We start from the raw sequence: 27,841 nt of genomic DNA on the forward strand, positions 1-27,841 counted from the left end.
CCATTCCCCCGTATTACTACACTTTTTATCAGATATTTTCTGCAAACTTTCTAAAAACAGTGTTATATTGCTCCCCACTATAATATATCCCTCCCAGCAGATGCAGTCACAAACTGGAGTCCTGTTCATCAGATGAGAATCCATAGCAATTCAGAAACCAGAGTGCATGCAAAGATCCAAGTCTTCGTAAGCTCACCTTTGCAAGCTTTTGCTTTAGCTCCCGTGGCAATCTAAAGTCTTTGCGAGCTCACCTTTATAAGCTTTTGCTGTAGCTCCCCAGCCCCCAGGCAATCTAAAAAGATGAAATGGACATACACATCTCATACTTCTGACCCATGACTGACCAAACACGTTACCACAAAACACCCCAGGTTTCTTATGATGCAAAACCAATATACATGAACCATGCATTGTGCATCCTACCTCCCTTCTTCGATTCACATACAATGTAGCTCTATTTAGAGTTTTGAAGGGTACAAGCGAGACCAGAAGTTACAGTGATCATCATTACTACATGCATGTACACGAGGCAATGTCGACTCTGATCCTGCTCAGTTAACTTTGCATACATGTTCTTAAAAGTCACACATCACAGTCTAGCTTACGGCAGTGGAATGCCCACGCAACAAATTCTATTTACCCTTCTCTGAGCACATGGTTAGCCAAACCTTAAATGGTGCGAGGAAGCAGCTGCTAATCTCCCTTGCACCTATCTACATTTGTGGGGGTTCTCTTCTTCCCCCTTCATAAGTGTTGTGTCATATGCCTTCCGATAGTAGACTGCCTTTGGTGGGGAAAAAATTGAGTATATGACCATCTACTAACTTGGCAACTCTGGAAATCATGTGCCTGGAAGAGGTCCACCTGAGCTGGAAAGAATAATGAACGCGCAGACCACGGAGAGTGAGAATACCGAAACCCATGTGTTTTCCGTGTACATCTCCATGGCATCGGTGAAAGAGAAGCGTGCTCGACTTTCAGCCCAGTTGCGAATTCTATCAGCCTCAGCTGCATACACTGCTCTCCCCTGTAATGGATAAATGATTGATCATATAACTCAGAGCATAACAAAAGGCACTATGCAGCGAAAAGATAAACTTTAGTGCTTGACCAAATCTCTCATTATCGCCAATGCACACCTCACATCGCATATCAAGTATGCTATGGCAGGAGACTCAACATAATCCCTGTATAGTTAAGAGGGTACAGGCAGCTAATGTTTTCCTTGGATGACGTGTGGCTATAACACAACTAAAACTAGTTCAGATTTGAGAAATGAACTACAATGCTATTCAATATCTTTTACATACTTCAGTTCGCACTGAATAGTGAATATACACATGCGAGGCAAACAAGCCTGACAGCACATCATTATCACCCATGCTGAACCCTAAAGTGCCATGATACTGGTCCACCTAATTGGTCCAATCCTAGAGCCACACACAATTTGATAGCTGTTAAAAACTTCTTTTTTTTCTATTTTAGAATACGCTGGAGTGCTCAAGAGGTGGGTTTTGTTCATGAGGAGTAACAGGCTGGATACAGAATCTAGAGTTCGTGCAGCCGAGAAATAATGCTGCATTCATCAAAATGTAATGACAAAAACAAACCAATAACACATGAAGAAAATGACAACCAGAAACGATTGAAGCCAAAGAACCAAACCCAATATAAAGAAATGCCAACTGTTCTTCAGACATTTAGCACAGTTGTAGAACTCGACGTTCTATCTTTTGGAATGTAAGTCTATGAAGCATAAGGACTCAATGTTCTGACTTCTGAGCTGCAATATTCCAAATATGTATAGAGGGTGGACTAGTACAAAAAATCATTCAATCACATCTTCTGCTAATTTTTTATATTTAAAAGCTAAATCTAGGACAATTGACACCATTGATTTGTTGAACTCTTATATGTAAGTTAGTAGTAAGTATAAAATAAGATCTGTGTACCTCGTCATCAAACCATCGGCCCCGTCGAACCCATGCAGTAACCAAAGCAAGCAAGATCCTTGGTGGTGTTAAGTAGTTGATTGCCTTTCCACTTCCTTTTACAACTCTCATCCTTGGAACCAATGTTCTGGCTACTGTTTCTGGAAGCTCACATATTAAATTGAACATTTGTTTATTTCTGATGGATGAACCACTGCAAAGAAACAGGTAATCAGTAAAGAAGAAGAATTATGATTCCACATACAACAGTAAGAGGGTCGATCAGATCATAGATGAATATTGTGAGAAAGAACTCAAAGAAGTAACTCACATTTTACACATATAGCATAACTAGACAAGAACTAATAAAGCCACGTTTGATCTTTCTGTTATCATAGTTATTTGCTTATTTATGCGTATCAGACTCATAACTCGAACATATCTCACCAATTAATTTCATATAGAGAAAAACAATTAGTTCACATAAATTATGGAATAGTATATTCTACAGCACCAGACTATGTGATCTGTGCCGAGGTAATCTCAGAAACATCTACACGGTTTGGTGTTTGATGTGTCATGCATATGTATGCAAGGAAGCACACAAGTCAAACTGTGTCCTGCAATTGTTACACGATACCCTGCAGTTTAGACATCATGAACATTTGTGCCATGTCAAATGTAATATAAGTATATATCAGACAGTCAATGTATAGAAAGTTCACAGTGAGCTTTACAAGTCATCTCATGACAACTGATTAGTAAGTATGGAGAGTTTACCTTAAAAGAAGGTCTGTGAGGACCATACCAGGTGAGGCAGTGTGCACTCCAACTTTTGATCTTCTGCTTTCCTTCAGAAGTGATCCTTGGAACTGCCTTAGTCCACATTTAGTTGAACCATAGCTACAAATTTGAGTTCAGCATCAGATTTAGCTTCATAACATAAGGAATTCCAATACAGCACACTCAAGTTTTAGCCAACAAGAAAAAAAAAGCAACACAACATTTATACAGTATAAACTATAAAGAAGCAACAGAGTATTAGAAAGCTAAGATGCTTACACAGCTGTCAGTGGTGTGCTTGATCCTCCAGAACCGGCTCCATCCATGTTAAATATATGGCCTCCTTTCTCTTGGTATTGCATGACATTCATGGCTTCTCTGGTGCACAGTAGAGAGCCAACTAGGTTTGTTGAGACGATCTGTAACAACATGAAAAAGATGGAAATAAGATAGCATGGTTAAGCCAGGTCATCTGTTCAATACACGCATAAAAAAACGTATTAGGCACAGCAGAATATAACAATAACAAACCTGGGTGATGTCATCGTCTGAAAAGGTTACCAGTGGCCTAAAACCTTTATTTGTGCCAGCATTATTTATCTGTGAACAAGGTTGAAGAAGAAGCAGTAAATAATATTGTTGTTTGATGTAGCCATAGGACCATTACCATACAGGAAAACATAAAAGTGGGCACCACAAAATTTATCTTAATGTTGTCATATATAAAAGTACATTTCACAACTGATGTAAATGTTATAAACTCCGTAGTCCATAATCAGTATAATCCAACTTTGACTAGCTATTCAGTTTAGTGAAAACAAAAGGTAGACCAAAATCCAAATAAGATACAGATTTAAGCTAGAAAACAGTAACAAATTACCTACCCAAATGTCAACTGAGCCAAGCTCATTAATAGAAAAATTCACTAATTTCTTCACATCTTCAGGTTTACAGACATCACAAGCTGTACCAACAACCTTGGCATGGGATAAAATTTTCCTCTCTTTCTTTTTGGCTACTGATAACCCTTCCTGTATGTTCTCTTCAAGTTCTTTTATAGTCTGAAGGACTGATTCAGGACTGCCTTCACAAAAAGAAAATATTTAAAACTAACACAAAGCATAGAACTCCATAAGGAAAAAGTATGAAAATTTGTAGAACTAAACTAAAGTTTGAGCTTATGCTCATGAATATCACCTTCGTGAAGTAATTACAACATGGTCTCCAGAAAGAAGAAACTCACGAGCAAGTGCTTTTCCTAACCCTCTTGTGCTGGAAAATTTAAATAAAAAACTGTTGTCAATGCTAATCGCCAAATAGGAAACAACAATATGAAACCACCTATCCAATGGCCGCAACCAGTGAAACTGCAAAAACTTGGAAAGCACAGCCAAACTTTATTTCCTTCTTACACAAGTAGAGAAAATCCATTAGCTTCGACAGTTTCTGTTTCTTAGAGTGAATTTATTTGCTATCGAGTATCAAGAATATGCTGTGCAATATTTTCTTATAGGACAAGTCAAAAGATAAATGAAAAAGTGCATACTACTTCCTGGAAAAATATTCTGAAGGCATACGGAGCAAAGGACTGAAAATAAACTACCTCCCAGTTATGACGACATTGCGAGGTCCAGCTTTGCAGTGTTCCTCCAGGACACTGTTTGCACCTATCATTGTACCGATAATCACCCCACCAAGCCAGCTATACCAAATCAGTTCGTTCATTTGGCTGTCTCCACCTAGAAGGGGAAAAATTAGTCAGACTAGTTAAATGGAATTTCAGGAAAGACCAATGTGAAATGAAAAGAGAGGCAGAAAGCAGAGGCAGTGCAATACAAGTGTATGACAAACCTGACAGCTGAAATCCAACCCCAAGTACAACACCACTGCTCATCATAGTGATAGCATATCTGCCTAGCTGAGTAGCAACCTGCAAAAAGGTGATAGAAATCAGCAAGCACATAAGAAACCCTGCTGCACAGGAGAAATGGAGTAACAAAATGTGATCCGAGCTGTTGATATACAACTTGATATGGTCCATTGCAAGCCTGAATCATATGTCCGGTTTCTGGACAATTTGACAGGCTCACAATCGAACAGGTACAATGCAGAAACTCTAGCAGTAGCAACACCCAGCAAACCCTTGTTTGTTCACGCTGCCACAATTTTGTATATCCAAGGCACTTTGACTGTAATTAGCAGGCACTGGGCATTTTATTTGCGTTCCTAGTACCAGTACTTCCAGCATGGTTAGGCTATTCAAACTAGTTCACCATGCAGTTGCTGAGTTGCAACATATCACTGCAATTTACAAAAGCAAAGTTTTGGCACAAACAGAGGCAGGAAGGAAGGATATGGAAATTCGGTGTAGAAACTTGGTTCCAACATGGTTTGTGAGGAAAAAAACGCTAACTCCACAAAGGGGCCACGCTGTATGATCAAGTAGATATTAGGATGTGGAGCAGATGAGAGCCCACGTTTAACCTCTGATTGGGAGTAATTCTGACTGTGAGTGTGACGCGCTCGCAGGCGGGCCAGGCACAGGGAAGCGAACCTGGCCACGGCATTCAGCTAGCCGATGATTCAGCGAACCGTCTCGTATTCCTTCAATCATTCAGGTGAGATATAGAGAGCAGCAAACAGAACGGAGGCCGGTGCGGTGCTCACCGAGAAGAAGATCTCCTCCGCCTTCTCGACGGCGCGCTGGTACTGGTGCTCTCCCCCGTAGACCTCCGCGGCGGCGGAGCGGGAGCCTGCGAGGCCCTGGATCGCCGCCTTGAGCTTGTAGAGCGGGCCCTTCCTGCGCTTCCGCGCGTCGTGCTCGGACGGGTCGCCGCCGTCGGTTTCCTGCTTGAACGCGCGGCACCGCAGGAGGGACGGCCGGTGGGCGGGTGAGGAGGAGGTGGAGGTGGTGGTGGTGGACGGACGATGCTCCGGAGAGCGGCGGAGGCGGCCGTGGACGGAGAGGTGGGCGACCGCGGCGGCGGCGGCGGCGGCCATGGCGCGGCGAGCAGATAAGGATTCGGCGATCTCCCACCGTGGAGTGGGTTTTGCGTGCGCTCCTCACCTTTTCGTGTGGGGCTTGCTGGTGTGCTCGCGTCCCATAAATTTTGGAGGGGCGTGTGCTCTCCACCTCCACTGCACCTGCGCTTTACCAGTGAATAAATAAAATAATGATCGGAGTCGGAGCATTTTCTTCTTCTTTTGCAGAAAGGACCCTGGCATGTTTTATGAATAATACGTGTGCTCGAGCTTAAGCCAGTAGGCAGTAGTGCAAATTTTCAGGGAACAGTTGGTGTGAAAATTACAGGTGCCAAACAGGCAACGACGAGCTGAGTTAGGAATTTGGTTTCCTTTTCTTTTTGCAAAGGAGTTTGAAATTTGATTTCAAGAGAGAAAAATTAATGGTTGCGAAGGAGTTAAATCATAGCTCACTTCAATTTCCTCGTGAGTCCATTTTTTTTCCTTTTTTTAGAAAAGGAAGTTTTTGTTTCGTCCCGAGATCAGTACATCGAGTTGATACACGGCCTTGGAACAACCTCCCAGCTTCTGCATAAGTGATAGGCGAACTCCGGCAGCTGAAAGACAGCCTATGTGAAAGGATCAAGATGCCCAAGCGTGGGGGTAAATTAGGATAATTCTAAATTCTTTGTAATAATTAAGCCCTACACTTAGCCAACTTCACCTCTTGTGCCTAGAATGCGTTTCTATTGTTCTACCGCACAAAAGTTTTGCACCCTAGGTTCTAATCCTACTCTAGCATGGTAATTCTAGGAATATAAAGACATAAAATAAATTGCTCAAATGTAAATGCTCAAAGTAAAAAGAGAGAAAGGAACGCGGTGATGTTTTTCTGAGGTATCGGAGAGTTGCCACTCCCCACTAGTCCTCGTTGGAGCACTTGCGCAAGGGTGTAGCTCCCCCTTGATTCGTGTAAGGATCAAGTGCTCTCTATGGGCTGATTCTTTAACATTCCGTCGCGGTGAATCGCCCACAACCGCTCACAACTTGACTTGAGTCATCCACAAGCTCCGTCGGATGATCATCAAGCTCCCAATCACCACCGGGACGTCTAGGTGATGGCGATCATCAAGAGTAATAAGCACAAACTCTCACTTAACCACGACAAGCCTAATGAGAAGGGTGGATGCACACTTACTACTCTCTATGCTCTAATGAGGTCCTTAATCTTGTATTCTTAAATCACAATCACCTCACTAGGCTCTTGCTCTTCCTTGCACTCCAAAGGTGTTTCTCAGCTGAACAAATAGGCAATAGACCTTCCTTGGACGAGTGGAGTAAGTATTTATACCCCCTCATTAAAAACATAACGTTTGGAGGCTGAGTCAGCATTCTGCGGGGTGACCGGACACTCCGGTCAGTTATACCCGCCACTGTGTCAGAAAGAGCCGTTAAGTTCTGACTGGACTCTGACCAGCGTTCGGTCAGCACTGACCAGACGCGTTTGGTCAAGAAAAACGCTCTCTGAAACCTTACTGATGTTGACCGGACGCTGGTACCCAGAGTCCGGTCACTTCACTGTTCAACGTCCGGTCAGTTACCATATTCTGACCAGCGTTCGGTCACGAAAACACCTCTCCAGAACCTCTCTGGAGTCGGACGCTGGCACACAGAGTCCAGTTACTTTACTATTCAGCGTCCGGTCAGTACCAGACGACTGCAGTTGATCAAATAAACTGACCGGACTCACTCTCCAGCGTCCGGTCAATCATTTGACCCTTCATTCACTTCCAACTCGAAATCCTATGTGAATGAAGTTTGCTCCAATTAATCTTAGGGTGCACCATACATAACCCACTAGACTCATCTAAGTCAAGTTACTAGTCCATACCCCCCTTAATAGTATGGCCAAAGGAAAAAAAAATAAAATCCTAAACTACTCTAAGTGTCTCTCCATCGCCAAACAACACTTAGAACTAGTCCGTCCTTAACCTTGTCGTCCATCCTTTGAAAACCGAAACGATTTTCATCGACAGGGGCACGACAACTATGATTGCCCAATCAATTGTCATTACCATGACCTAACTCAAATTGCCTCTACAAAACATACGCTAGTCATAGTAATCTCGTGTCGTCATTAATCACTGAAACCCAACTAAGGACCTAGATGCTTTCACCATGAATGAAGCCTGTGGGAAATTGCATAGATAACCTGCAAAGGGGAGTAATTTTTTTTCTTTTCAAAAATAATATCATTCATGTGCAACCATATAGGCCAATATGTCACTGCTGCCCCAAGTAGTACTAATGATCCACTCCATTTAACCAGCCACCAACATATTTGCTACACTTTGGGGTTTTATTAGATTTCAAGCAACTTGTGAAAAACTCCACATGTATTGTGCAAGACGACAATCAAAAAAATAAATGTTGAATTGTCTCCTCTTCGTGACAAAAGCAACAAGTTTTGCTCCCATGCCAGTTACGTTTAACTAAAATTGTCTTTTGTTAAAAGGGACTGTCCCCTCTTAAGATACCACAAAAAGATGGCGGTGGTTATTGCAAAAAGAAAGAAAAAGTCCCACGAGACGAGGCGGTGCGCATACCATTACCATACGCCTGAGTGACTTTGGCAAACGAAAAACGCTTGAAAAAAAGGTAATTACAAGTCCGGGCTGCCGGGCTCGACGCAGGCAGGGAGGTGGCCACACGCTGCAGCAGCCTCATCCCATCGCGGATAGGCGCCACGTGGCCGTTCGCTTCGATTTGCGCTGGGTGGATCGAGGACAGCGAGTCCCTGTCCCAGCTGGGTCGGTGCATCCGCCAGTTCTATCCACGCCGGCCCACCACGGAAATGGAGCTCAGAGCTCACGGATATTTGTCACGGTCTGCAAATATCTCAGAATCCTCGAAAAAATGGAAGAAATATCTCGATCCCAATCGTGCCTCACCACTTTTGCTAGCAGTGACATTCCTGTTACAGGGTGTTTGGATCCGGTTACTAAAATTTAAAAGATGTATCGGGAGAATGTTATATGGGGTGTTTGGATACTAATAAAAAAACAAATTACATAATCCATCAGTACTCCACGAGACGAATTTTTTAAGCATAATCAATCCGTCATTAGCACATGGTACTGTAGCAAACCATTGTCGAATCATGAAATAATTAGGCTCAAAATATTCGTCTAGTAAATTAGTCACAAACTATGTAATTAGTCTATATTTAATACTTTATGCATATGTCCAAACATCCGATGGGACAGCGACTAAAATTTAAGAGTGGCAACCAAATACCCCCTATACTAGACTTGTATCATAGTACGGCCCGGCCGTTAGATATTTCGTCCAAAACATGTAAACGTAACTCGTGTTTGGGCAGCTCGCCCATATTTGTCTTAACATTCTCCGAAATCTGCACCTCGCGGTCGAGTGCAGTGGTGTTTACGAGGCCAAACATATGTAGGCATATTAGTTCAATATATATATATCGCGGGCACGTACGCCACATGCATGGTTGGACGAAGGAATTAATACGTGCACGGAACTCCCGATAATATTTCGTCCAAGCAAAACTCGTAACGACACTAGTGTTTGGCCATATTTGTCTTATTATTACCAGGAGGCGTATTTAGACAATCTGCGAATTTTTCACTTCGCGGCCGTGTACAGTGGTTTTACTACGATCCAAACATGCAGGCATATTAGTAGTAATTCCTGTTACGGGCACGCCACGCATGGTTATTAGAGGAAATACGTGCACGCAACTCCCGTTAATTAGTCTGGCACGTAAACGTACGCAAAGCCGACTCGGACTCTCGGACCGGTCACCTGGACTGTTGCGCTGCGCACCTCACGCATCCATCCTCACCTGTGCTGCCTGCTTGCTTTGACATACGGTACTGGTGCGTTGGTCGGTAGCGCTGCGGCGTACGTGGGTGTACCACGGCATACGTGCACTCAACCACCAACCATCCTTGGAGGCAGTGGTCAACTCTCCTTCTTCCCCAACTAGCTAAGCGTTAGAAGAGGTGTCCGTTGTCTTTATAGTTATAGATGCATAGACCTGTGTGCTATAAGGATGTACTTATAAATGATAAAATCTTTAATTAAATTATTGTTTTTATACTTTTGAGGAAGTGCATGCACCCCGTGATTAAACTATAGTCTCCAACTTGGCTTCTTCTGTCGATGATGTTTTTTGCGTTATTACTACCTGGCAATGGCATTTCATTCTAGTTTATTTCAGCACATGTTTTGGGTCGAATGAATAATCCAATCCAAGACATCCTCCTATGGGACTTGCATTCTTGTAGCCTTAAGACTATCTCCAACACCGAGAGGCAAACCCAAAATGCGTCCCCAACAGTGCTTTGCCTATCCGAAAACACCATCCAACAGCCGACCCAAACCCGTCGCCCATTTTGCCTACCGAAGCAATCGATACGCAAAAAAGCATCGCCTCTCTCCTCGCTACGCAAATCGTCCGCGCTCGCTCGCGTCCGAGGTGGCCCGCTCCCGCACCGTTGGGGAAGAAGGAGAGGGAGATCCGCCGGGCGCGAGTTCCGTCGAGCCGTGGGCGCGGACGCGAGCTCCGTCGGGGAAGAAGAAGGAGAGGGAGGGGGGCGGATCTGGGCGCGGACGCGAGCTCCGCCGAGCCGCGGGCGCGAGCTCCACCGGGCCGCGGGGGCGAGCTCCGCCAGATGCGAGCTCCGCCGGGCGCGAGCTCCGTCGGGGAAGAAGAAGGAGAGGGAGGGGGGCCGGATCCGGGCGCGGACGCGAGCTCCGCCGGGCCGCGGGGGCGAGCTCCGCCAGGCGCGAGCTCCGTCGGGAAGAAGAAGGAGAGGGAGGGGGCCGGATCCGGGCGCGGGCGTGAGCTCGGCCGGGGGAGGAGGCCCCGTCCCCGCGCCGCGCTCCTAGGCGCGAGATCTGCCGGTGTCGGGGACGGCCCGCGCGGCTGCGGGGTTGGACGGGGTGCTTGGGGCAGCGCCCGCGCTGCCGGCGTCGGGAAGGCACGGGTGGTGGCAGCCGTCCTTGCCGGGGTCGTCGTCGGAGGCCAGGAGGCAGTGCAGCTGCAGGCTGGAGGTGATGGCGAGCGCCCCGCACGCCGCCCTGCACTCCAAGTCCTCCTTCCGAGGAGTTCGACCTCTTCGGCTCTGGATCGGGACGTTGAGGATGAGGAAAAGAAGCGTGGGCGTCCGGCGGTGTGTGGGCGTGGATTTGGGTCTGTCTGTTGGAGCGGAGATATCTAGGTCGCGACCTTTTTTACTGTAGACGACCTATAATAGCGAATGAGTATCGTATTTTGGGTACCTTTGTTGGAGTTAGTCTAACGGCCCTCTTCGTTACTGGGTTTGGCCGCGCGCCTGGGCCGACTGCCGAGCCCGAACGAGAGGATGAGTGGACGGACCCACAACCGGAGAGGTGCTGCCGTGCTGGAGATGGGCGGCTCGGCTCCAAACCCACAACCGGGCTGGGCTGTGTCTTTTCGTGGGCTTTTCTCGCCCGTCATCAAGCCCAGCACATATATAGTTTGGCAACCCCACACGCTTTTCACTTACAGGTGTCGCCGTTCACTGCGTCGTTGGTGAGGAACGGCGCCATGGCAGAGAGGGCAGCGGTGGCAGTCTGCGCCGGTCGCCGGGGCAGCACAGGCGGGCGTGGAGTGGATGACGAGGGAGCGAGACGACGACAGGGACGGGCCAGCCAGCGCCGGCCGCTCCGCTCTGCTCCATCCACCACGTACTGCTGCTCCGATGCCAGTCCCGTGTCTGGGGCTCCCGGAGCATAGCTTATCAGCCCGCCCACGCGCGGACGCAGAAGCAGAGCGCGGCCCGAACCGACGCCTCGCCCGTCGCCCCGTACCGTACCACGGCAGGCTTTGCTCGTGGCATGCATTCCGGTGCAGGTCAGGACGACGACAGACCGCAGCGGCCGATGGATCGAGCTCTTTCTTCGTGTTGTAGCGCCTGCTGCCTGCATGCATGCATGCTGCCCGCGCAGCCGCTGACTGCCTGGCGCCGGCCGGCCGGCCAGCGACGGGATCCCGGACAGGGGGCCAGCCAGAGCCAGGCCAGCCCAAGGCAGCCTGCGGCGCGGCGTCGTGCCCGTGCAGCCCGCAGCTTCCTGCTGTGAATCCTCTCTCCTGCAACTGCAAGGATGCAATCGCATTCGCTCGCTTTTGGGTTGGCCCAGCAAAAACTGAATATAGGGAGAGTATATTCAGTAGGCAGCTACAAAATAAGTTATTCTGTAGCCACCTCCATTTACGATAATTTTATATACTAATTTACGATAATGTCAATACATATTTACGATAGTTGGGTTACTACAACACATCATGGGGATATTTACCATAACGTTATAGTAAACCACTTAGTAAGGAGTTATTATAATCTCGTAAATTAACATAGTAATTGTCGTAATTCAAAATGGCTACAGAATAAGTTATTTTGTAGCCAGCTACAGGGCAGTAGTTATATATATCATACTCCCTCCGTCTTAAAAATAGAGTTGTTATGGGAATCGTGCTAGTTTATATCTTCAAGTAAGTTTATTATGAAAGTATATTCAACGATCTACTTAATGATATTAATTATGTGTCATAAATATTAATATATTGTTAAATATATTTGGTCAAAGTTAAACGTTGCTGACTCGTTAGAAGCGAGAATGTTTTTTTTTAGAGAGGGAGTATATCTCATCTCGTCCATGCCATGCATACGTCCGATCGCACGGCCGGTCGAATCGGGACCATGCATGATGCATGCATGCCGGCCACTACCTCTAGTCTAGCTACATCTCCTGCGTTACCTAGCATGCATTTGCAATCGATGATTCACCATGCATGGGCCGGGGGTCAAGCTAGCAAGGGCTAGCGCGGCAGAGCTAGCCAGGGTCAGGTCCATCCATGCCATGCATGCATGGTGATGATTGGATGGATATATTCCTGAGAGGCTGAGACGAGCTGTGCTCGCTAGCTTCGTCTCCATGAGACGCCAAGGGCAAGCTGGTTCCCGCTCGCGCCGGCTCACCAATGGCCTTTTTATTTTGCACTGCATGTGCACTCAACGGCGCCTGGCCGCTACGGCCAGTGGTCGATCTGTTGGCTGTTGCGTTCTGCCTCTGCTTACCGCCGGTTAGTGACATTACCGTGTCCTGCTGCCACATGCATGATTCAGGTCGTTATCGCTTATGATCGGTAGCTTCTAACTTGTGACCAATTCTCTCCAGCCAGCCTTCAGCATGATCCAATGGCCTTCTACCTTTTTAAAAAATGGCCTTTAACCTTGACGACCAGCATGAGTGGTACGTTCAGCGGTTCAGCCTTTGCAACCGGCTTCTAGCTATATCGTCGTCTTCTTGTTTGCGCCTTCTTTGGAAGTGAAGGGAGACTATGCATATATACATGCTTTCGGCCCCTGCTGCATGATTCAGGCGGGTCGTTATGGACTCATGGCTTCCTGTCAGTTATCATCACGGAGTAGCTTTTGACTTCTGAAAGAGTCGATATATATGCTGATTCATATATGTGAACCATCATCCTATATATATGTCTGACAAAGATTCAGATAGAGAAATATAATGCGCTCCAGCCTCCAAGATGGGCTCATGCTCAGCTCAGTGTGTTGTGCTCTGGATTAATGGATCACTGAGAGAATTCAGCAATTGACCGAAGAACGAAACGAGACAGATGCATACTTACATTCGCAACAAGTCAAGATGGATAAGCGCTCAAAGCTCACTGACCATAAGACAACACTCGGAGATGCATCTGTCTCCGGTGAAATTTTTGCATTTTGGTCTATTTTGAAAACATTTTTTACAAAAAGACCTATGCCAAAACGTTTGCTGAAAATAGACCATTTTTAGGCGTCTTAGAACATGACGCCAAGGTATGAGGGTCGGCGTCGACTGACACGACGCCGAGGTCTTGCCACGTCACGGACGACCCCGGTCGACGGCGACACGGTGGCGCATGGGGCCCACTACGTCGGCGTCGTGTCAGCCAACGCCACAGGCCTAAATTCGACGCTGTGGGGAGTCACGCCGAGCTATTGCCACCATCCGGCGCGCGGTCCAGGCGGCCCAACAACGCTTCGTGGCCCAATAGCTCGGCGTGCGATCAGATGACGCCGAGACGCTAACCTCGGCGCGGCCCGACTCAACGCCAAGGTTCGGTCAGAACCCCACCCCACGTATCACGATTCATGAGATCAGAGAAGCATGCATGCAGCTCGATCGGTTTCATTCCACTAGTGATGGAGACATGGCATGTTTGTCTGTGGGTGCCAGGAGACCATTCAGAGCGGCAGAGACGATGCTACCGGAGGTAGTGCATGCCCGCTGCCTAGCCTGTTGCGGGATTGCGGCAAGCCGATGTAACGTCTCGGCGCCATAGGTCATGGCGCCGACCACTAAATTTAACCTAACACCCTAGTTTTACCGTGAGATGGATATATAAAATTAGGGTGTATTTTATATATCCATCTCACGGTAAAACTAGGGTGTTAGGTTAAATTTAGAGGTCGGCGCCATGACCTATGATGCCGAGACGTTACCTCGGCTTGCCGCAATCCCGCAACCAGGGGCGGATCCAGGGCCCGGGCTGCCAGGGCTGCAGCCCGGGGCGAGTCCATGTAGCCCCTTTAACATATGTGGTGTTTAGCCTAAAAAACTATGATCTTAATTAGACAAAAGGAGGCCTAGGAAGCAAGATCAGACTATTTTGAACGTGAATCAGCAGCTCAGCCCGGGGCGCAGCCCCGTTCTGGATCCGCCCCTGCCCGCAACAGGCTAGGCAGCGGGCATGCACTACCTCCGGTAGCATCGTCTCTGCCGCTCGGAATGGTCTCCCGACACCCGCAGACGAACATGCCATGTCTCCATCACTAGTGGAATGAAACCGATCGAGCTGCATGCATGCTTCTCTGATCTCATGAATCGTGACACGTGGCGTGGGGTTCTGACCGAACCTTGGTGTTTCTCTGATCTCATTAAAAAATAATATATTTTCAGCAAACATTTTGACATAGATCTTTTTGTAAAAAATATTTTCAAAAAGGACCCAAATACATAAATTTCACCTGTCTCCGAGTGTCATCAAACAATCAATGCGGCCTCCTGCATGCATGCTACTCTGCAGCTGCAGCCTGCAGGCCCTCCGTATCTCAGCTACGGCCTTCGGGACAACCATCGGTGATAGTGCAAGTACTGCTATTGCTTTGAGCTTATACCAAACGCATGTTAATGAAAAAAAGCCCAAATCACTCTCTCAAAGCTTTTTTTTTCTCAAATACGTAAAAGATTTGCGTATCATTATAATTAAGAAGAAGAGTTTGACCGTACAAACGACGCGATTAGTTATTAATGGACATACCTAGCAGACTGTTACATTACATAATGGTAAACAACCGAATTGAAAGCACCGCTGAAACCTAAGGAGCTGGGTGGCCCCGCTACTGGTTGCACGATCCTCCTCCGCCAATGAGAAGAGCGATCTTCTACCCACCCAGCTGTTGGTCACTGGGAACAGCTCGTCCAGGGCTGCCACGTGGCTCGACATCAAGTTCCCTGCGAATATGACGCCGTACGCTCCCTTGGACGCAGACGACACTAGAACTGCCGACAGCGCAATGCCCATCCTCTGCATGAGGAGTACCTCGCCCCGCTTGGAAGTCGGTATGTGCGTCAACGGCTGCGCGGCAATCCGTCTGCTCCTGATTGGCAGGGGCCTTCTGGTTGCCACCTTCTGCCGTGGTGAAGTGACGATTAAGGGCGACCTTCGCTTGACCTGTACCTCCTCGGTAAACCGTGCGAGACGCTGAGCGACCTCGCACGATGTGGGCGTCGCGTCACTCGGGTCAAGCGTGGCTTCGTCCTTCGTCAATGTAGAAGAGTCAGGTGTGGCTTGGCCGACCGAATGGCCATCCTGCGTCGGCGTAGAACCCGCCATGTGTTTGGTTGGCTCGAACCCAAGTGGCTAGGCCTCACCATCCTCCCCAGGCGCCACAGCATCCACGACAATGGGTTGTCCCATCAGTGAAGGCGTGTCCTGCACACAAGCGACGATGGAGGCGGGTCCGTCGCGCACTGAGTAGCCATCACTGGAGAACTGGCATCCACCAACGAATCTTGAACCTCCTGTGGGATGGATGCCGCAGCATGCAGGCACCCAGTCGCTGGAGTGACCGCTGGCCGGCTCGCGATGAGCGAGGCGGCAAGCTCATCCAGCATCGGGTCGATCGAGACAAGCCAAGTGGGAGGGCCTGCACCCACACACAGCGTCTCCACCAGCGGATCTGGCTCGAGGAAGCGGCGTGTGGTAGTCGAAGGAGAGCTGTCGTTGTTGACGGCAGGCACGCCCATACGGATGTCCGTCGCTAGCTCGCCCCTACGCCGCCGATGTCATCGCCGACGTCGACGGTTGCCATCGGCGCCCCCACGCCTCCCTGTGCGGTCCCGTCCGAGGTTGATGGGTTGCCGAGGGGTGCGTGCTGGGCGGCCGGTGGGTTGTCAGGACGAGCTGAGTGGCGAGGCAGTCCACGACCCTTCAAAGCTGACTTGGACTGCTTGCAGTCCCTCGCGAGGTGGCGGAATTCGTGGCAGCGCAGTCAACGGCGTAGCAACCGACAAGTCGCTACTCGGCGCGAGTAGGAGAGGTAGTTGAGACATCTGTCGTGGAGCTGTGCAGGGATCTTCTGAGCCTGTGCACGTGGACCTAGGCCACAGTGGGGCTCAACTTAGGCAGCCGCAGGTGCCGCCTCCTGTCGGGGTAGGATCTCCCGCCATCCATCGGCGTTGGGGCATAGACCCGTCTGCGGGCGCCGAGGCGTTGGCAGGCAGGGACCCGACCGTCCACTGGACGAGGAGGTAAGCCATGCACCAGCTGGGGGCGCTGTCGACTGTGCTTCCTCCGCCTTCACACGGGTCCCTATCTAGCGTCCGGTCCGTCGCGCCCTAGAACCACGGCCGAACGGGTATGGGCGAGCACGGGGGACGCAGTGAGCGGCTTCGCTGGTCGACGAGCGGCCTCTATGTAGGTCGCGGGGTGGTCATTGTCGGTCTCCTTGCCGTCGTCGTCAGCCCACCGCTGGCTCTTGGAGCGCCCCGCTGTGCTGCCAACCGGATCGAAGGGGGGTGGCAAAGGGTGAGAGGGAGGACAACGACGCTGCAGCAGAGCCACGAAGTTTGGTCTATATCCAGATAATATAACCCCCCAAAGTAACGTTTGATTCAATTTATTACTCCTAACTATTTCAGTTGTTGGCCAGAATCCAGATTTACCTCCTCACAAGATTTGTGTGTGTGTGTTTGGTTCTCCATGCACGATTGTGTTTTAATTTTAAACCCTGGGAGATGATAGAGAACATCAAGTTGTGTTAGAAAATACATTATTAGTTTTTCATCATTATGTTTTGTACAATTTTTTTTATCTATAGTGTTAATTTATTCTTAAAATAAATTCCTAAACTATCAAAGTAATGATGAAAAAATTAAGATGTATTTTCTTAATTTATTATTAAATTCTATTACCTTGGTATTTTCAGATAATGTTGGATTCTTAGTAACTAGGGAGGTGGCACTTGAAGAAGAGTTCAAATTCAAATGTTCCAAATCCTGGTGACTTATATATTTTCTTCTACTAGACTACTAGTTCACTACATATATAAAGGTAAAGACTCCAATTAAGGCAAGCAATCGTTGGGCAGATAGAATGGCTGTCCACTTCATCTAGGCCCGTGTACGCCAGCCCAGAGGTAACATAACGTGGATGTTGCGTTATTGGCTGGGCCAGGATCGGAGAGGCCCATTAAATTGCATCATCATCGAGTAGTGTTGTTCCTTGTTCATTTTGGTTTGGTTCATACGTTAGACGACCGATATATATCGAGATTATAAAGTTTGGTGTCTCATGTATTCTATCTATAACATGCAAATTGATTAATCTTTACCTGCCGTCCACTATTGGTTAACCCCGCCGCGCCATGTCTACCAAGACACTAGTGCTAAAGCTTTATGATCACACACTACATACATTATGTCAAAAAAATTGGTTAGAAGTTGGATGAAAAAATAAGGCGCCAGTGGTGGGACCTTTTACAGCTTCGATAGTTTCATGTAATTGGGTGGCGGGAGATTCGTCAACATTTAGTTTAACTCAGAATCTGAAAACTCCAACACAAAAGCTCTGGAACAATAAGTTTTAGCTCAATACTCAATCTAAACTAGCTCACTCGTACCTTTCACCACTATCATGGATCGGAGGCTCTATGTATGACACGACCTCCTCTTCAAGCTCCGCGTGAACCCTTCACTAATTGAGTGAAAGATGACGGTAGGGTAGGGTACCGTTGGTTTTACCCCTAAGGGCATTTGCCCCCCCCCCCCACCCGCACATAACGGCATCACTGCCAGCGTGGCTTGCAGCAGAGGATTATTTGAAATCTTAACGCACACACACTTGACCGCCTACGATAGCCATGGTTGCTCCTGACAAACCTATTAGGCTTCTTGATTCTTGAACTCCTTTTGATCTGTTGGGCGGAGGCTTAGCTAAGTAGCAGCTCCTATTCTGCTTCTAGAGAAGCTTTCTTCTAGAGAAGCTTTCTAGAGCCGAAAGAGGCACCGCGTAGAGTGCTCCTCGCTCAAGTGGTATGCAGTGTCACAGTCGTACGAACACCTGCAGCGGATGGAGTGTAAAATCTTGTCTAAGAGTTGGCATCTTTGATAGCCCTCAGGCAAAGTCAAGCTACACACGTAGCACTTACAGGTTCTAGTGAACCCTGAGTATTGGGCCGCCCCACGGTGCACTACACAAAAAAACACACTAGTAACACTGAAGCCCACGGTAAGTAAAGAAAATATCTTATTAGGCGTGTATAGCTGAAAGTAGGAATGGCAATAGGCACATTTGTCGTGGGTAGAGTACTATTGATTTTGCTCTAAGGGCATATGTCCCCATGTCTCCTCATGGGGTGTTGTTCTTCGGCCTCGGTCTCGCCGTTTTTTTTGCTATTGCTGTCGGTGGCCACCACGCCACTGGCACTGTACGTGCCCTGGGTGTTGTGCCTGTGCGTCAGTGGGTGGTGGTGGATTAGTATAGTGCGAGAGCGATGGTCATACCGCATTTTCATTGCGATGCGCTGGGCCTGCTGGACGCGTGGGGCTTGTCTTGTCACTTTTGAATACAGATTTGCGGTGAGAGAGAGGGGAGCAGTACGGTGGCATCTATAGAGCGATTCGGTTGCTACAAGGTGGGGGCTCTGGCCTGCAGCTGACATCTTTACGGTTTGTTTGTTATTAATAAAAAGTGGATGAAACTTTATTATTATTATGTTATTTTAAAAGAAAAAAATGTGTTGGGCAGCCAGCTTGACGCACGCACTGCACTCATGTCGTCCGGCTGATTCTCAAGTAACTTATTATCTATCCCCCTCTTCCCTCCTAAAAAACCTTTTGAAAAGTGAAAAAATATAGAAAATGATTTTTATGTAGAGTAGTTTCATACAAACAACACATTTTTGGTAAATGTCGTAGGTGGTCTACCGGATTACAGCTTTTAGCTAGACCATCCTAGCCTATCGGTTCACAGATCGATATTACATAAATAATAGACAACCAAGATAAGGACAGCATTATTTTTATGTAAGTGATTATCTAAACGATGATTTAGAAAGTGAGGTTTAGATGGACTCTTGGAGATGCTATCACTGTAGTTCATGCCGGTTGATTTTTCGTGAAAAGAAACGGTACAGTGTAACAAGCAGCGACTCTCGTCATTCTAGCTACATGGTCACCGTGTAGATGGACCTTGGATCAAAATCATACACAGTATCTCGTGTCCATGCATCGTATCGTATATGGTATCATCAACATCCAGCCACGCATCTGGTTGCCTCTGCCGATTGAGTGCCGAGAGCGCACTTTTGCCTGCCCCACACGGCAGCCAATACGAACAAGTGCACCAAGCAAACACTGGAGCTATCAATGCTCACACACAGCTGCCCGGTTCATCCGGCCATCCGTCCGGTCTACGTGTACGATGTCGTCGTGGCGACGCGCGCGGCCTCGAGGTCGGCGGCGTCGGAGGGGGCGGTGGAGAGCGCCTGCTGCAGCTTCTTGCTGCGGCCGGCACTGCGCAGGCGGAGCAGCATCTTCTCCCCGACGAGGGGCTTGCTGCGCCGGCGCTCCGTGATGGCGATGGAGATGTCGTTGGGGAAGAGGTCGCGGTGCACCACCGCGTGCAGCACCGTGGTGAGGAAGAGCGCCGCCACGGCCAGCGTCGCGGCCGCCGACAGGCCGATGCACATGCACTGCGTGAACGCGTTCTTCGTCACCTCGGACGAGTAGCGGATGGACGCGATGGCCGCGCTGGTCATCGGGAACGTGTAGGCCCACCACGCCAGCGAGAAGCTGAACCCTCGGAACAGGTTGATGCGCACGGCCAGCGACGCGTACAGGAACATGGCGATGAAGTAGGCGACGCGGGAGCCGTAGCCGAACTCGCCGGTGATCCGCGACCACGCCAGGCACGCCACGCTGGGCGCCGCCACGAACAGGAAGAACACCGGGTGCAGGTCCCGGGGCAGCGTCTCGCTCGTCGGCAGCCGCTGGTACAGCGTCACGAACAGCACGATGTAGTGCGCCAGCCCCACGGAGAAGAAGAACATGGGCCCCTCCTTGAGCCCCATGATGCCGCCCAGCAGCGCGCCGACGAAGTTGCCGACGATGGAGAGGTGGTTGGACGGGTTCGCCACGCGGGACAGCCGCCGCTGCCCGCCGGAGATCCACTGCCCGTAGATCTTGAGCTCCAGGCACACGATGGGCGCCATGAGCACGTACCAGAGCCAGTGCGGGAGCGTAGCCGCCACCAGGTCCGGCACGCCTATCGCCAGGAACAGGCACGCGATCCACGGCGCGAAGAAGAAGTTGACGCGGATCGGGTGGTAGTACTCCCGCCGCACCGCCTCGAAGTAGAAGATGAGCTTGCAGGCGTAGAGCGCGGACACGGCGAGCATGAGCGCGACGGAGACGCACCACAGCACCAGGTTGATCTTGACGGTGATGTGCAGGAACCGCGTGGACGCCGAGATGGCGATCCGCTTCCACAGGATGGCCTGGCTGCTCATGCCCAGGCACATGCCGAACGCCGACACCGGGAACCGGAGCAGGAACGGCCACGTCTTGTCGGACGGCAGGATCAGCTCCTCCGAGGACTGCCACCAGTACCACAAAACAGCACCACGGTCAGCTTCTTTATCGGCATCATCAGCTACAGCTAAACGGGGGAAGGCGGCGAGGCTAGACGCACGCCACGTGGCGTTCGCATTAGCAACGCTCATGGACTCGCTAGTACTAGTAGTAGTATGATCAGAGCCACTACGGATGGATGATGATGTCATCGGTAGCAGTACCCGCAGCTTGTCGAGCTCGGGGCCTTCCAGCGCGGCGAAGAAGCGCTGCACTCTGGGCATGGAGGAGTTGCGATGGTCGCTCGCCGCGTCGTCTTCCTCCGGCTCCTCCCCCTGCTGCGGCTGTTGCTGCGCCGGCGGCATCCTGCTGCTGCCGAGCAGGTGCGTGGTGATCTGCTTCTCCAGCTTGCCCGACCACGTCTTGAACGAGTCGTAGCTGGTGTCCCTGCTGTCCCTGCGCGCCTTAGCCGGCGGCGCCGTCGCCGCCGCGTACGGCGCCGACGCGCTCCGGGCGAAGTCGTCGTGGCCCCGGTTGGCGCCGTCGCCCTCCGCCGGCGCAGCGGGGATCGGCTGGGACCGGAACACCATCTTGCTAGGCTGCGCGAGCGCCATGGCCGCCGACGCCGCCGGGGCGCGCGGCGGCAGCATCATCATCCGCGGCGGCGCGTCCGTGACGGCGGCGTCCCGCTCCCGCTGCAGCTCCGCCTCCATCCTGCTGGAGATGTCGGCCTCCATCCTGCTGGAGATGTCGAACCCGCCGGTCGGCGACGCCGGCATGCTGATCGAAACCGGGCGCCCCACGAGGGGCGCGGACGACGGCAGGAACGGCGAGTACCCCGGGGACGCGGCCATGTCATCACCACCGTGTCGCCGCTCTCGTTCCTACGAACACCAGCACGCAGACTGTTCATACTCGTGGCTCCGCCGTCTCCAAGACTCGAAACGAAGGTGCATGGCGAGTGACACGAGGACTCACCCTGAACGCCGCCGGCTCCTCGGGGGAGAAGACGCTCGATGGGACGCGAACGCCGACGGCGTCCGGGTGCACAAGCGCGGGACGTGGCGGCACCGCGAACTCGTCCGTCTCCATGAACCTCGAGAAACCTGCGACGCAGATGCATACAGTGACACCGTCAGGGGATTCAAAACACATTGCCGATCACATGTCTGCTAGCTCGTTCATGGAAGGATCTCTGGTCTCTCAGATGGGTAGAGTGATGTTCTTACGATCGCACGTAGAGCACCGCGCCATTGTTGTTCGCCTACGACGTAGTCCAGTGCAAGCTATTTGTGTTGTGGTCTTGTGAAAGCACACACACGTATATATAGGTGTTCTAGCCAAGCAGGGTGCAGTGCAGAGACAGAGAGCTAGACGCACGCATCAGGAACCGTCCATATGTGTGGCGAGGGTGCAGCCGTGCAAGACTGCAGCGTCCTCCCCGGCAAATCTCAAGACTTGTGGCTCGCAGCATCCGTTCTGCAAGTATGGCGGTGTTTGGCACAGATGACATGGAGCCTTTCCTGGGCTGCAGGCAACCTGAGGAGAGGATGGCCTCTAGTTCTGCTAGAGCTGCTTGCTGGGGGAGAAGAACAGTCAGGCCAAGACACTGCAGTGCCAGTGAGTGTGTGCAATGCAATGAACCGCAAATGGGGCGATGATGGGCTAGTTGATAGGACGACCGTCATATCAGGAACTTATTGCTTGCCTTATCGTTCTCCCAAGGTCCAGTTTAGTTCCCTCCCAAAATACTAAAATTTTTAAGATTTCTCGTCACATCGAATTTTTGGATACATGCATGAAGTATTAAATATAAATAAAAAATAAAACTAATTATACAGTTTAGACGAAATCCACGAGACGAATCTTTTAAGCCTAATTAGACTATGATTAGACACTAATTATCAAATAACAACGAAAACTGCTACAGTATCATTTTGCCAAAAATTTCGGCATCTAAACAGGCCCCAAGTTCTCCCAAGTCGGTTTTCATTCAACCTTTCAATCAGTCTTCTTCACAAATAAAATTGCATCCGGATTCTAGTTCTTTTTTTAATGAAATGAATGGTGGTTCCTGCATCTGGGTCCATACTACTACTACTCCAAAGTGAGATGACAAGTTGAGTGCCAGTCGCTAGGATTTGGTTTTATCAATGGACAAACAATGGTGTTTCAGGCTTTCAGAGTTGTGTTGTGGCATAGCAATGCCTTTCTGCCAGGACCAGGGGCCAAGCTACATAGTAGTGACTAGGAGGTGCAAATGCACCGTCATAAAAAATGTAAAACGATGGTTATGGTTTAAAAATCTCATCATATACACACCCTCTATGACAGAAGCAGATGATACTCCCACAAGCAGCCAAGAGCCCAAGAGAAAACAAAACAGCTGAATCAACTGAAAAGTGTGTTGCGTTCAGCATCTCCCCAAGCCCCTAATATTTCCTCAACTGAAATGTGAGAGCAAGCAAGTCCCTGCACCAGCTTTCTGAACTGAAAGGGAACGGCCGGCAATCGGCATGCACAGTCTGCACACGGCGACGTGATAGGGTTCTGGCTGGCTGGCTGAACCACGGCACTTGGCGTGGCTGCTGCCAGCGCCAGGGAAATTCAGGTGGCAAAGCCGAACGGCCGAGCTCCTGAACCTGAGAACCTGTCAGGCTTCTTTCGGCATGCGATCCCGGCCGCGGTGGGGTTTCGTCTCGACCGACGCAATGAAGGCCAGGGGGCGTCAGAGACGAGCGCGTCGCTGCGGTGCCCCCGATCCGGTGCGGTGCGGAGGAAGACGAGAGGGGGCAAGGCGATGGGCGGGCGGGCGGATCGTACCTGAAACATGCGTGCATCGGTGCGTTCAGAAGGGGCGAACGGCAGGGCGGCGATCGATGGCGGTGGCCGCCGGCGACCCCACGAGCGGCGAGGGCGTTCACGCCGGTAGGGAGGGACGGATAGGGCTGGGAATGGTCGGCGGCTGCGGCGGCGGAGATCGTGGATTTGGGCGGTACGGTGGCGCGCACGGCCGGTGAGACTCTGGGCGACCAAGGTGGCGGGACGAGGTCCTGTGTCGCTGCGGGTGGGGTCCGACTTGGCGAGCTAGATGGCCGGTGCACGTGTCGTCGTGGCCCAAGGGGCGGACGGGCGATCAATTTTGGTGTCCGTAACCGTACGCAGAAGTACAGAAGTACGGGTCCATGACATGTTGGGACCACAGTGTGGAATACTGGAAACACATATTCGTTTTATTTTTTTGGTAATTTCAAAAGGACAATAGAAAATCAATGATATGTCCATTTAAGGGTCTTAGGCGATAAACCAAAATCAAAATGATAAAAAGCTCCTAAGCCACTGAATACAATGATTTGGTGTTGTTTGGACAATTAACTTGCCTGTTCGCCATATGCATTCACATTCTTTTGCTCAATGAATAGATAGGTATCATTGAATTGATTATCACATAAAGCAGATGAAGAATAAACTGAGGGTAGTGATTTATCTTCTGCAAACTGGAATGGTAAGAGATCATCCAGAATACCATAATCTGAATAAGACGAGTCAAACCCTTGCTGCAAAGCAACATCAGAAGAGTAAACAACATCTGAAGAAGGAGGAATCCAAGATAACCCATCTGCATTCTCCAGCTGCGGCAGACCATATGACGAACTATTCTCACTTCAAACTGACAGGAGTTCGAGTTATCTGTGGTTTCAACAATTGTATTTTCTTCTCTCAAAGGAAAGGCACCGTTTATATTCTAGGATACTGTCCCATTCTCACATTTGATGTTCTCTGAATCATATTTCTGTGAATCTAGGTAATTTGTTCCAGAAAGAGCACCTTGGATTTTCTTACCACTAGTGACACCAGGATACTCAGCTTCACTTTCATGTTTGTTGTATTACTGTGGGCAAACTCACGAGTGAATTTACCTTCAAACTGTAAATATACCAAAACAAGCTTATGAGTTTTAGAGAAAAGTATAGTTGACTCTATAAGCAATTATGCTTCCAATGAGTTTAAGTCAATTAAATTGCATACAGCCATGGAAAGACTTGCTCCTATATATAAAGGGCATGATGAATGGGCCATCAGCTTGGAAAGAGGTGAGGCTTGGATCCCTGCAGGTGACATACAATGGCTTAATGTAAAAAACTGTTTATACTGAGATTATATTTTCATATTGTACTTGCAGCAAGTTGCCTTTGCCAATCGAGATAAATTTATCACTGCTGATCCCAAGTATCTTGTAGAGCTAATGCTTTTAAATATGCAGCATTTTTTTGGTAGTTTAATTTATAATTGTTTAAGCCATCTTGGTTGGACCTTCATGTTCTTCCTCTCCAGTTTATATTTCATCTTACTTTGGATAGTGCTTTGTTGATACGTAGTTCACAGGACCTGTTTTGAACAATTGAACTGAAGATATATTGTTGCTGTTTTCACCGGAAAGTGAATCAGCACAACTGATAGTGATGGGGACAGTACAAAATCAGCCACCAAATATTGAAAGAAAAAATTGCATACCTTATGCCCATTTCATCGAACAAATCGAGGGCATTATCCATGGAAGCATCGACGCTGGTAACAAGATCAATGGTGGCTACATGCCGCTGCCGTCTGTTAGCCGCCGCCATTACTGCACGCCGCGCCGCCACCACCGCTGCCCGTTGCGTCGCCGCCGCGGCTGGCTGCTCGTTGCGCCGCCGCGGAGCTGCGCGCTGTGCGGCTCGGCTTCCTGCCTCGCCGTTGCAGTGGCACGGGCGAGCGAGTGGGTGTGCGCCTTCAGGCTGCCGCTGCCGTCGTCGTGTCGTAGGCTGGAGCGCGGGCGTGCGGCTTCGAGCCGCTGCCGTCGCTGCTGCTATCACGGTCTCGCGCTTGTGCCGCTGCTGCATGCCGCCGCCTTTGCAGTGGCCTTCGTGCCGTGGGGCGCGGCCGCGCCGAGCCGTGCGCACGTGCCTGGGCCCGTCCAGGAGAAGTCGCGGACGGGAGCAGCTGCCGGCGGCGTGCGGGCAGCGGGCGAGGGCGAGGCCTTGCGGTGAGCGGGCGGGTGGACTAGTACGCGCCCGATCAAGATCCAACGGCCTAGGGATTTTCGCTGACGTGGCCGAATCAGGTGCGAGAGGGCCTGGTGCGGATTTCGTCTTGTTAAAGATTTCAGATGTTTGATTTTTGTTGATGTTGTTCGGATTCGGATAGTAGGTAATTTTGCTATTGCTTAACTATATTATTGGGGAAAAATATAAATTATCTCTTATAAGTCGTCCTTTTCAATTGTACTACTAGTTAGGGCCTGTTTGGTTCGTCTAGTAGCTACTAAATTTAGTAGCTTTTAGTTACTTTAGTAACTTTTTAACCAAACGCTATGACTAAAAGCTACTAAAAGGGCTTTAATCCTCTCTAGTAACTCTGGAGTTACTAAAAATGACTAAACCATTTAGTAGCTCGAACCAAACACCCCCTTAGTCGTATAAGATTGTTACCTGAAATTCAGGTATAGTAACTCTCTCTCTCTTGCTTTGAATGCTATGATATACTAGCTCAGATGCTTTGGGCTCCACGAGAAGCATGGAGCAGGTCGATCTCATTGTTCATGGCGTTTTAGTGAAGGCAAGTAGGACGAAGGTATTTTGTGGAGAGTGCGAGAACGAGGGCGCTGCGAGCTCGAGCCGGCGGGCACAAGCATGGCCGCGTGGGCGAGCAGGCGTGCCGGCTCGGGCGGTGCGCGTGCAACCAAGTGAGAGTCGTGTAGGAGAAGAGAACGCAAAGAACGGAAGAAGAGATGGTGACATGATATTTATTGTCTCTATAACGTTGATTCACTATAAGTCTATAAATTCTGTTCTAAACTATAAGGCCTCCTTTAAAACACAGGGATTTTTTTTTTGTTTCATGTGTTTTTTCTGTAAAAATAGATCGATCCTTATAAAAATCTTATACAAATCCTATGAAATTCCCGTGTTCAAAAGAGACCCTAAGATGTTTCGATTGTTAGACAAACTAAAATATTTTATAATTTAGAACGAAGACAGTAGTAGATTCCGGTGCTCTCGACCTATGGTGTATTGGTGTGGTTTATCCCCTCGTCACGGATTTATATATGCAAATTCCACCGGAGACAAATAGCAAGTTATGCAAGTGCCAGCCATTCTCAGCACTCTTTTCAAAACACAATCACACATATATTAGCAACATATATAAGTTATCATGTTGGATAAGAGTGGCGTGGCCGATGCCACTCATTTTCGCGGTAAAGCGAAAGCCCCCTGCCCCCACACGTGTCCTAGGATTGGTTCCAGGAGCTGCGCTGCGTAGTGACTTGTGAGCTACATTCCATCATCATCATCTCCTTCTTTGCGAGAACTACATTCCATCTTCGGTTTCGGCATGAATCAGTGAAACGCAACACTAGTCTATTGATCGGTAAGATGATAGGTTGAATTACTGATAAGCAAGGTAACTAGAAACCTCCCAGCTCCAAACACCAGCACTAGCAAGGCAACCAAGGTAGCCACACATAATGATGATCTATGGATTACCTAGGGATGTGTTGACTTCCATCCTTCTACGGTAATCTATGGATTACTTAGGGATGTTGTAACCAGTCAGACTCTGCTTCTGCTTAATGAAATACGTGTCGCAAAGACACGTTCACAGGAAAAAAAAAAAAGGTAGCCACACATGTACGCACGCTCCACCCAGCCCAGCCGCGAGGTCACACTCACAGAGTCACAGCCAAACCACACTATGGGGGACGAATATAAGTGCCCAAAATTCCCAATCGTTCCGTGGCCATTTTGCAAAGGATGGAAATCAAATGAAAAGGAGCTGCTAAAAGGCTAAAAGCCAAAAGCGTGCCGTGCTTTAGCGTTTTTCCTTTAAATCGTTTTAGGCTGTGTTTATTTGGTAAAATTTTTAGCGAAATGATACTGTAGCACTTTCGTTGTTATTTGATAATTAGTGTCCAATCATAGTCTAATTAGGCT

General features: G+C 49.2%; 2 protein-coding genes and 1 pseudogene across 5 annotated transcripts; all 3 read right to left on the reverse strand.

Annotated features, from left to right (window-relative positions):
- Positions 1-352: 352 nt before the first annotated feature.
- Positions 353-5,852, reverse strand: LOC136449369 (probable chlorophyll(ide) b reductase NYC1, chloroplastic). 4 transcript variants are annotated; one of them, XM_066449386.1, is made up of 10 exons: positions 5,382-5,851; positions 4,551-4,644; positions 4,318-4,453; positions 3,912-3,986; positions 3,599-3,794; positions 3,246-3,314; positions 2,994-3,133; positions 2,712-2,834; positions 1,953-2,145; positions 353-1,027 (listed from the first exon to the last, which is right to left on the reverse strand). In XM_066449386.1, exons 1-10 carry the CDS (start codon positions 5,712-5,714, stop codon positions 842-844), a joined length of 1,545 nt encoding a protein of 514 aa, XP_066305483.1. In that variant the 5' UTR covers positions 5,715-5,851; the 3' UTR covers positions 353-841. The 4 variants fall into 4 exon arrangements, with proteins under 4 accessions (XP_066305483.1, XP_066305484.1, XP_066305485.1 ...); XM_066449387.1 differs by having other exon boundaries at positions 4,566-4,644; positions 5,382-5,850; XM_066449388.1 differs by lacking the exon at positions 3,912-3,986 and having other exon boundaries at positions 5,382-5,852.
- Positions 5,853-19,367: 13,515 nt separating this feature from the next.
- On the reverse strand, positions 19,368-22,346 carry LOC136553285 (S-type anion channel SLAH2-like). Its single transcript, XM_066544695.1, has 4 exons — positions 22,097-22,346; positions 21,846-21,973; positions 21,092-21,751; positions 19,368-20,893 (listed from the first exon to the last, which is right to left on the reverse strand). Exons 1-4 carry the CDS (start codon positions 22,119-22,121, stop codon positions 19,709-19,711), a joined length of 1,998 nt encoding a protein of 665 aa, XP_066400792.1. The 5' UTR covers positions 22,122-22,346; the 3' UTR covers positions 19,368-19,708.
- A 1,852-nt stretch (positions 22,347-24,198) lies between these two features.
- Positions 24,199-25,873, reverse strand: LOC136451270 (uncharacterized; annotated as a pseudogene).
- Between the last annotated feature and the right edge of the window lie 1,968 nt (positions 25,874-27,841).

This window comes from Miscanthus floridulus, chromosome 5 (genome assembly GCF_019320115.1).
Source record: "Miscanthus floridulus cultivar M001 chromosome 5, ASM1932011v1, whole genome shotgun sequence".
NCBI lineage: Eukaryota > Viridiplantae > Streptophyta > Magnoliopsida > Poales > Poaceae > Miscanthus > Miscanthus floridulus.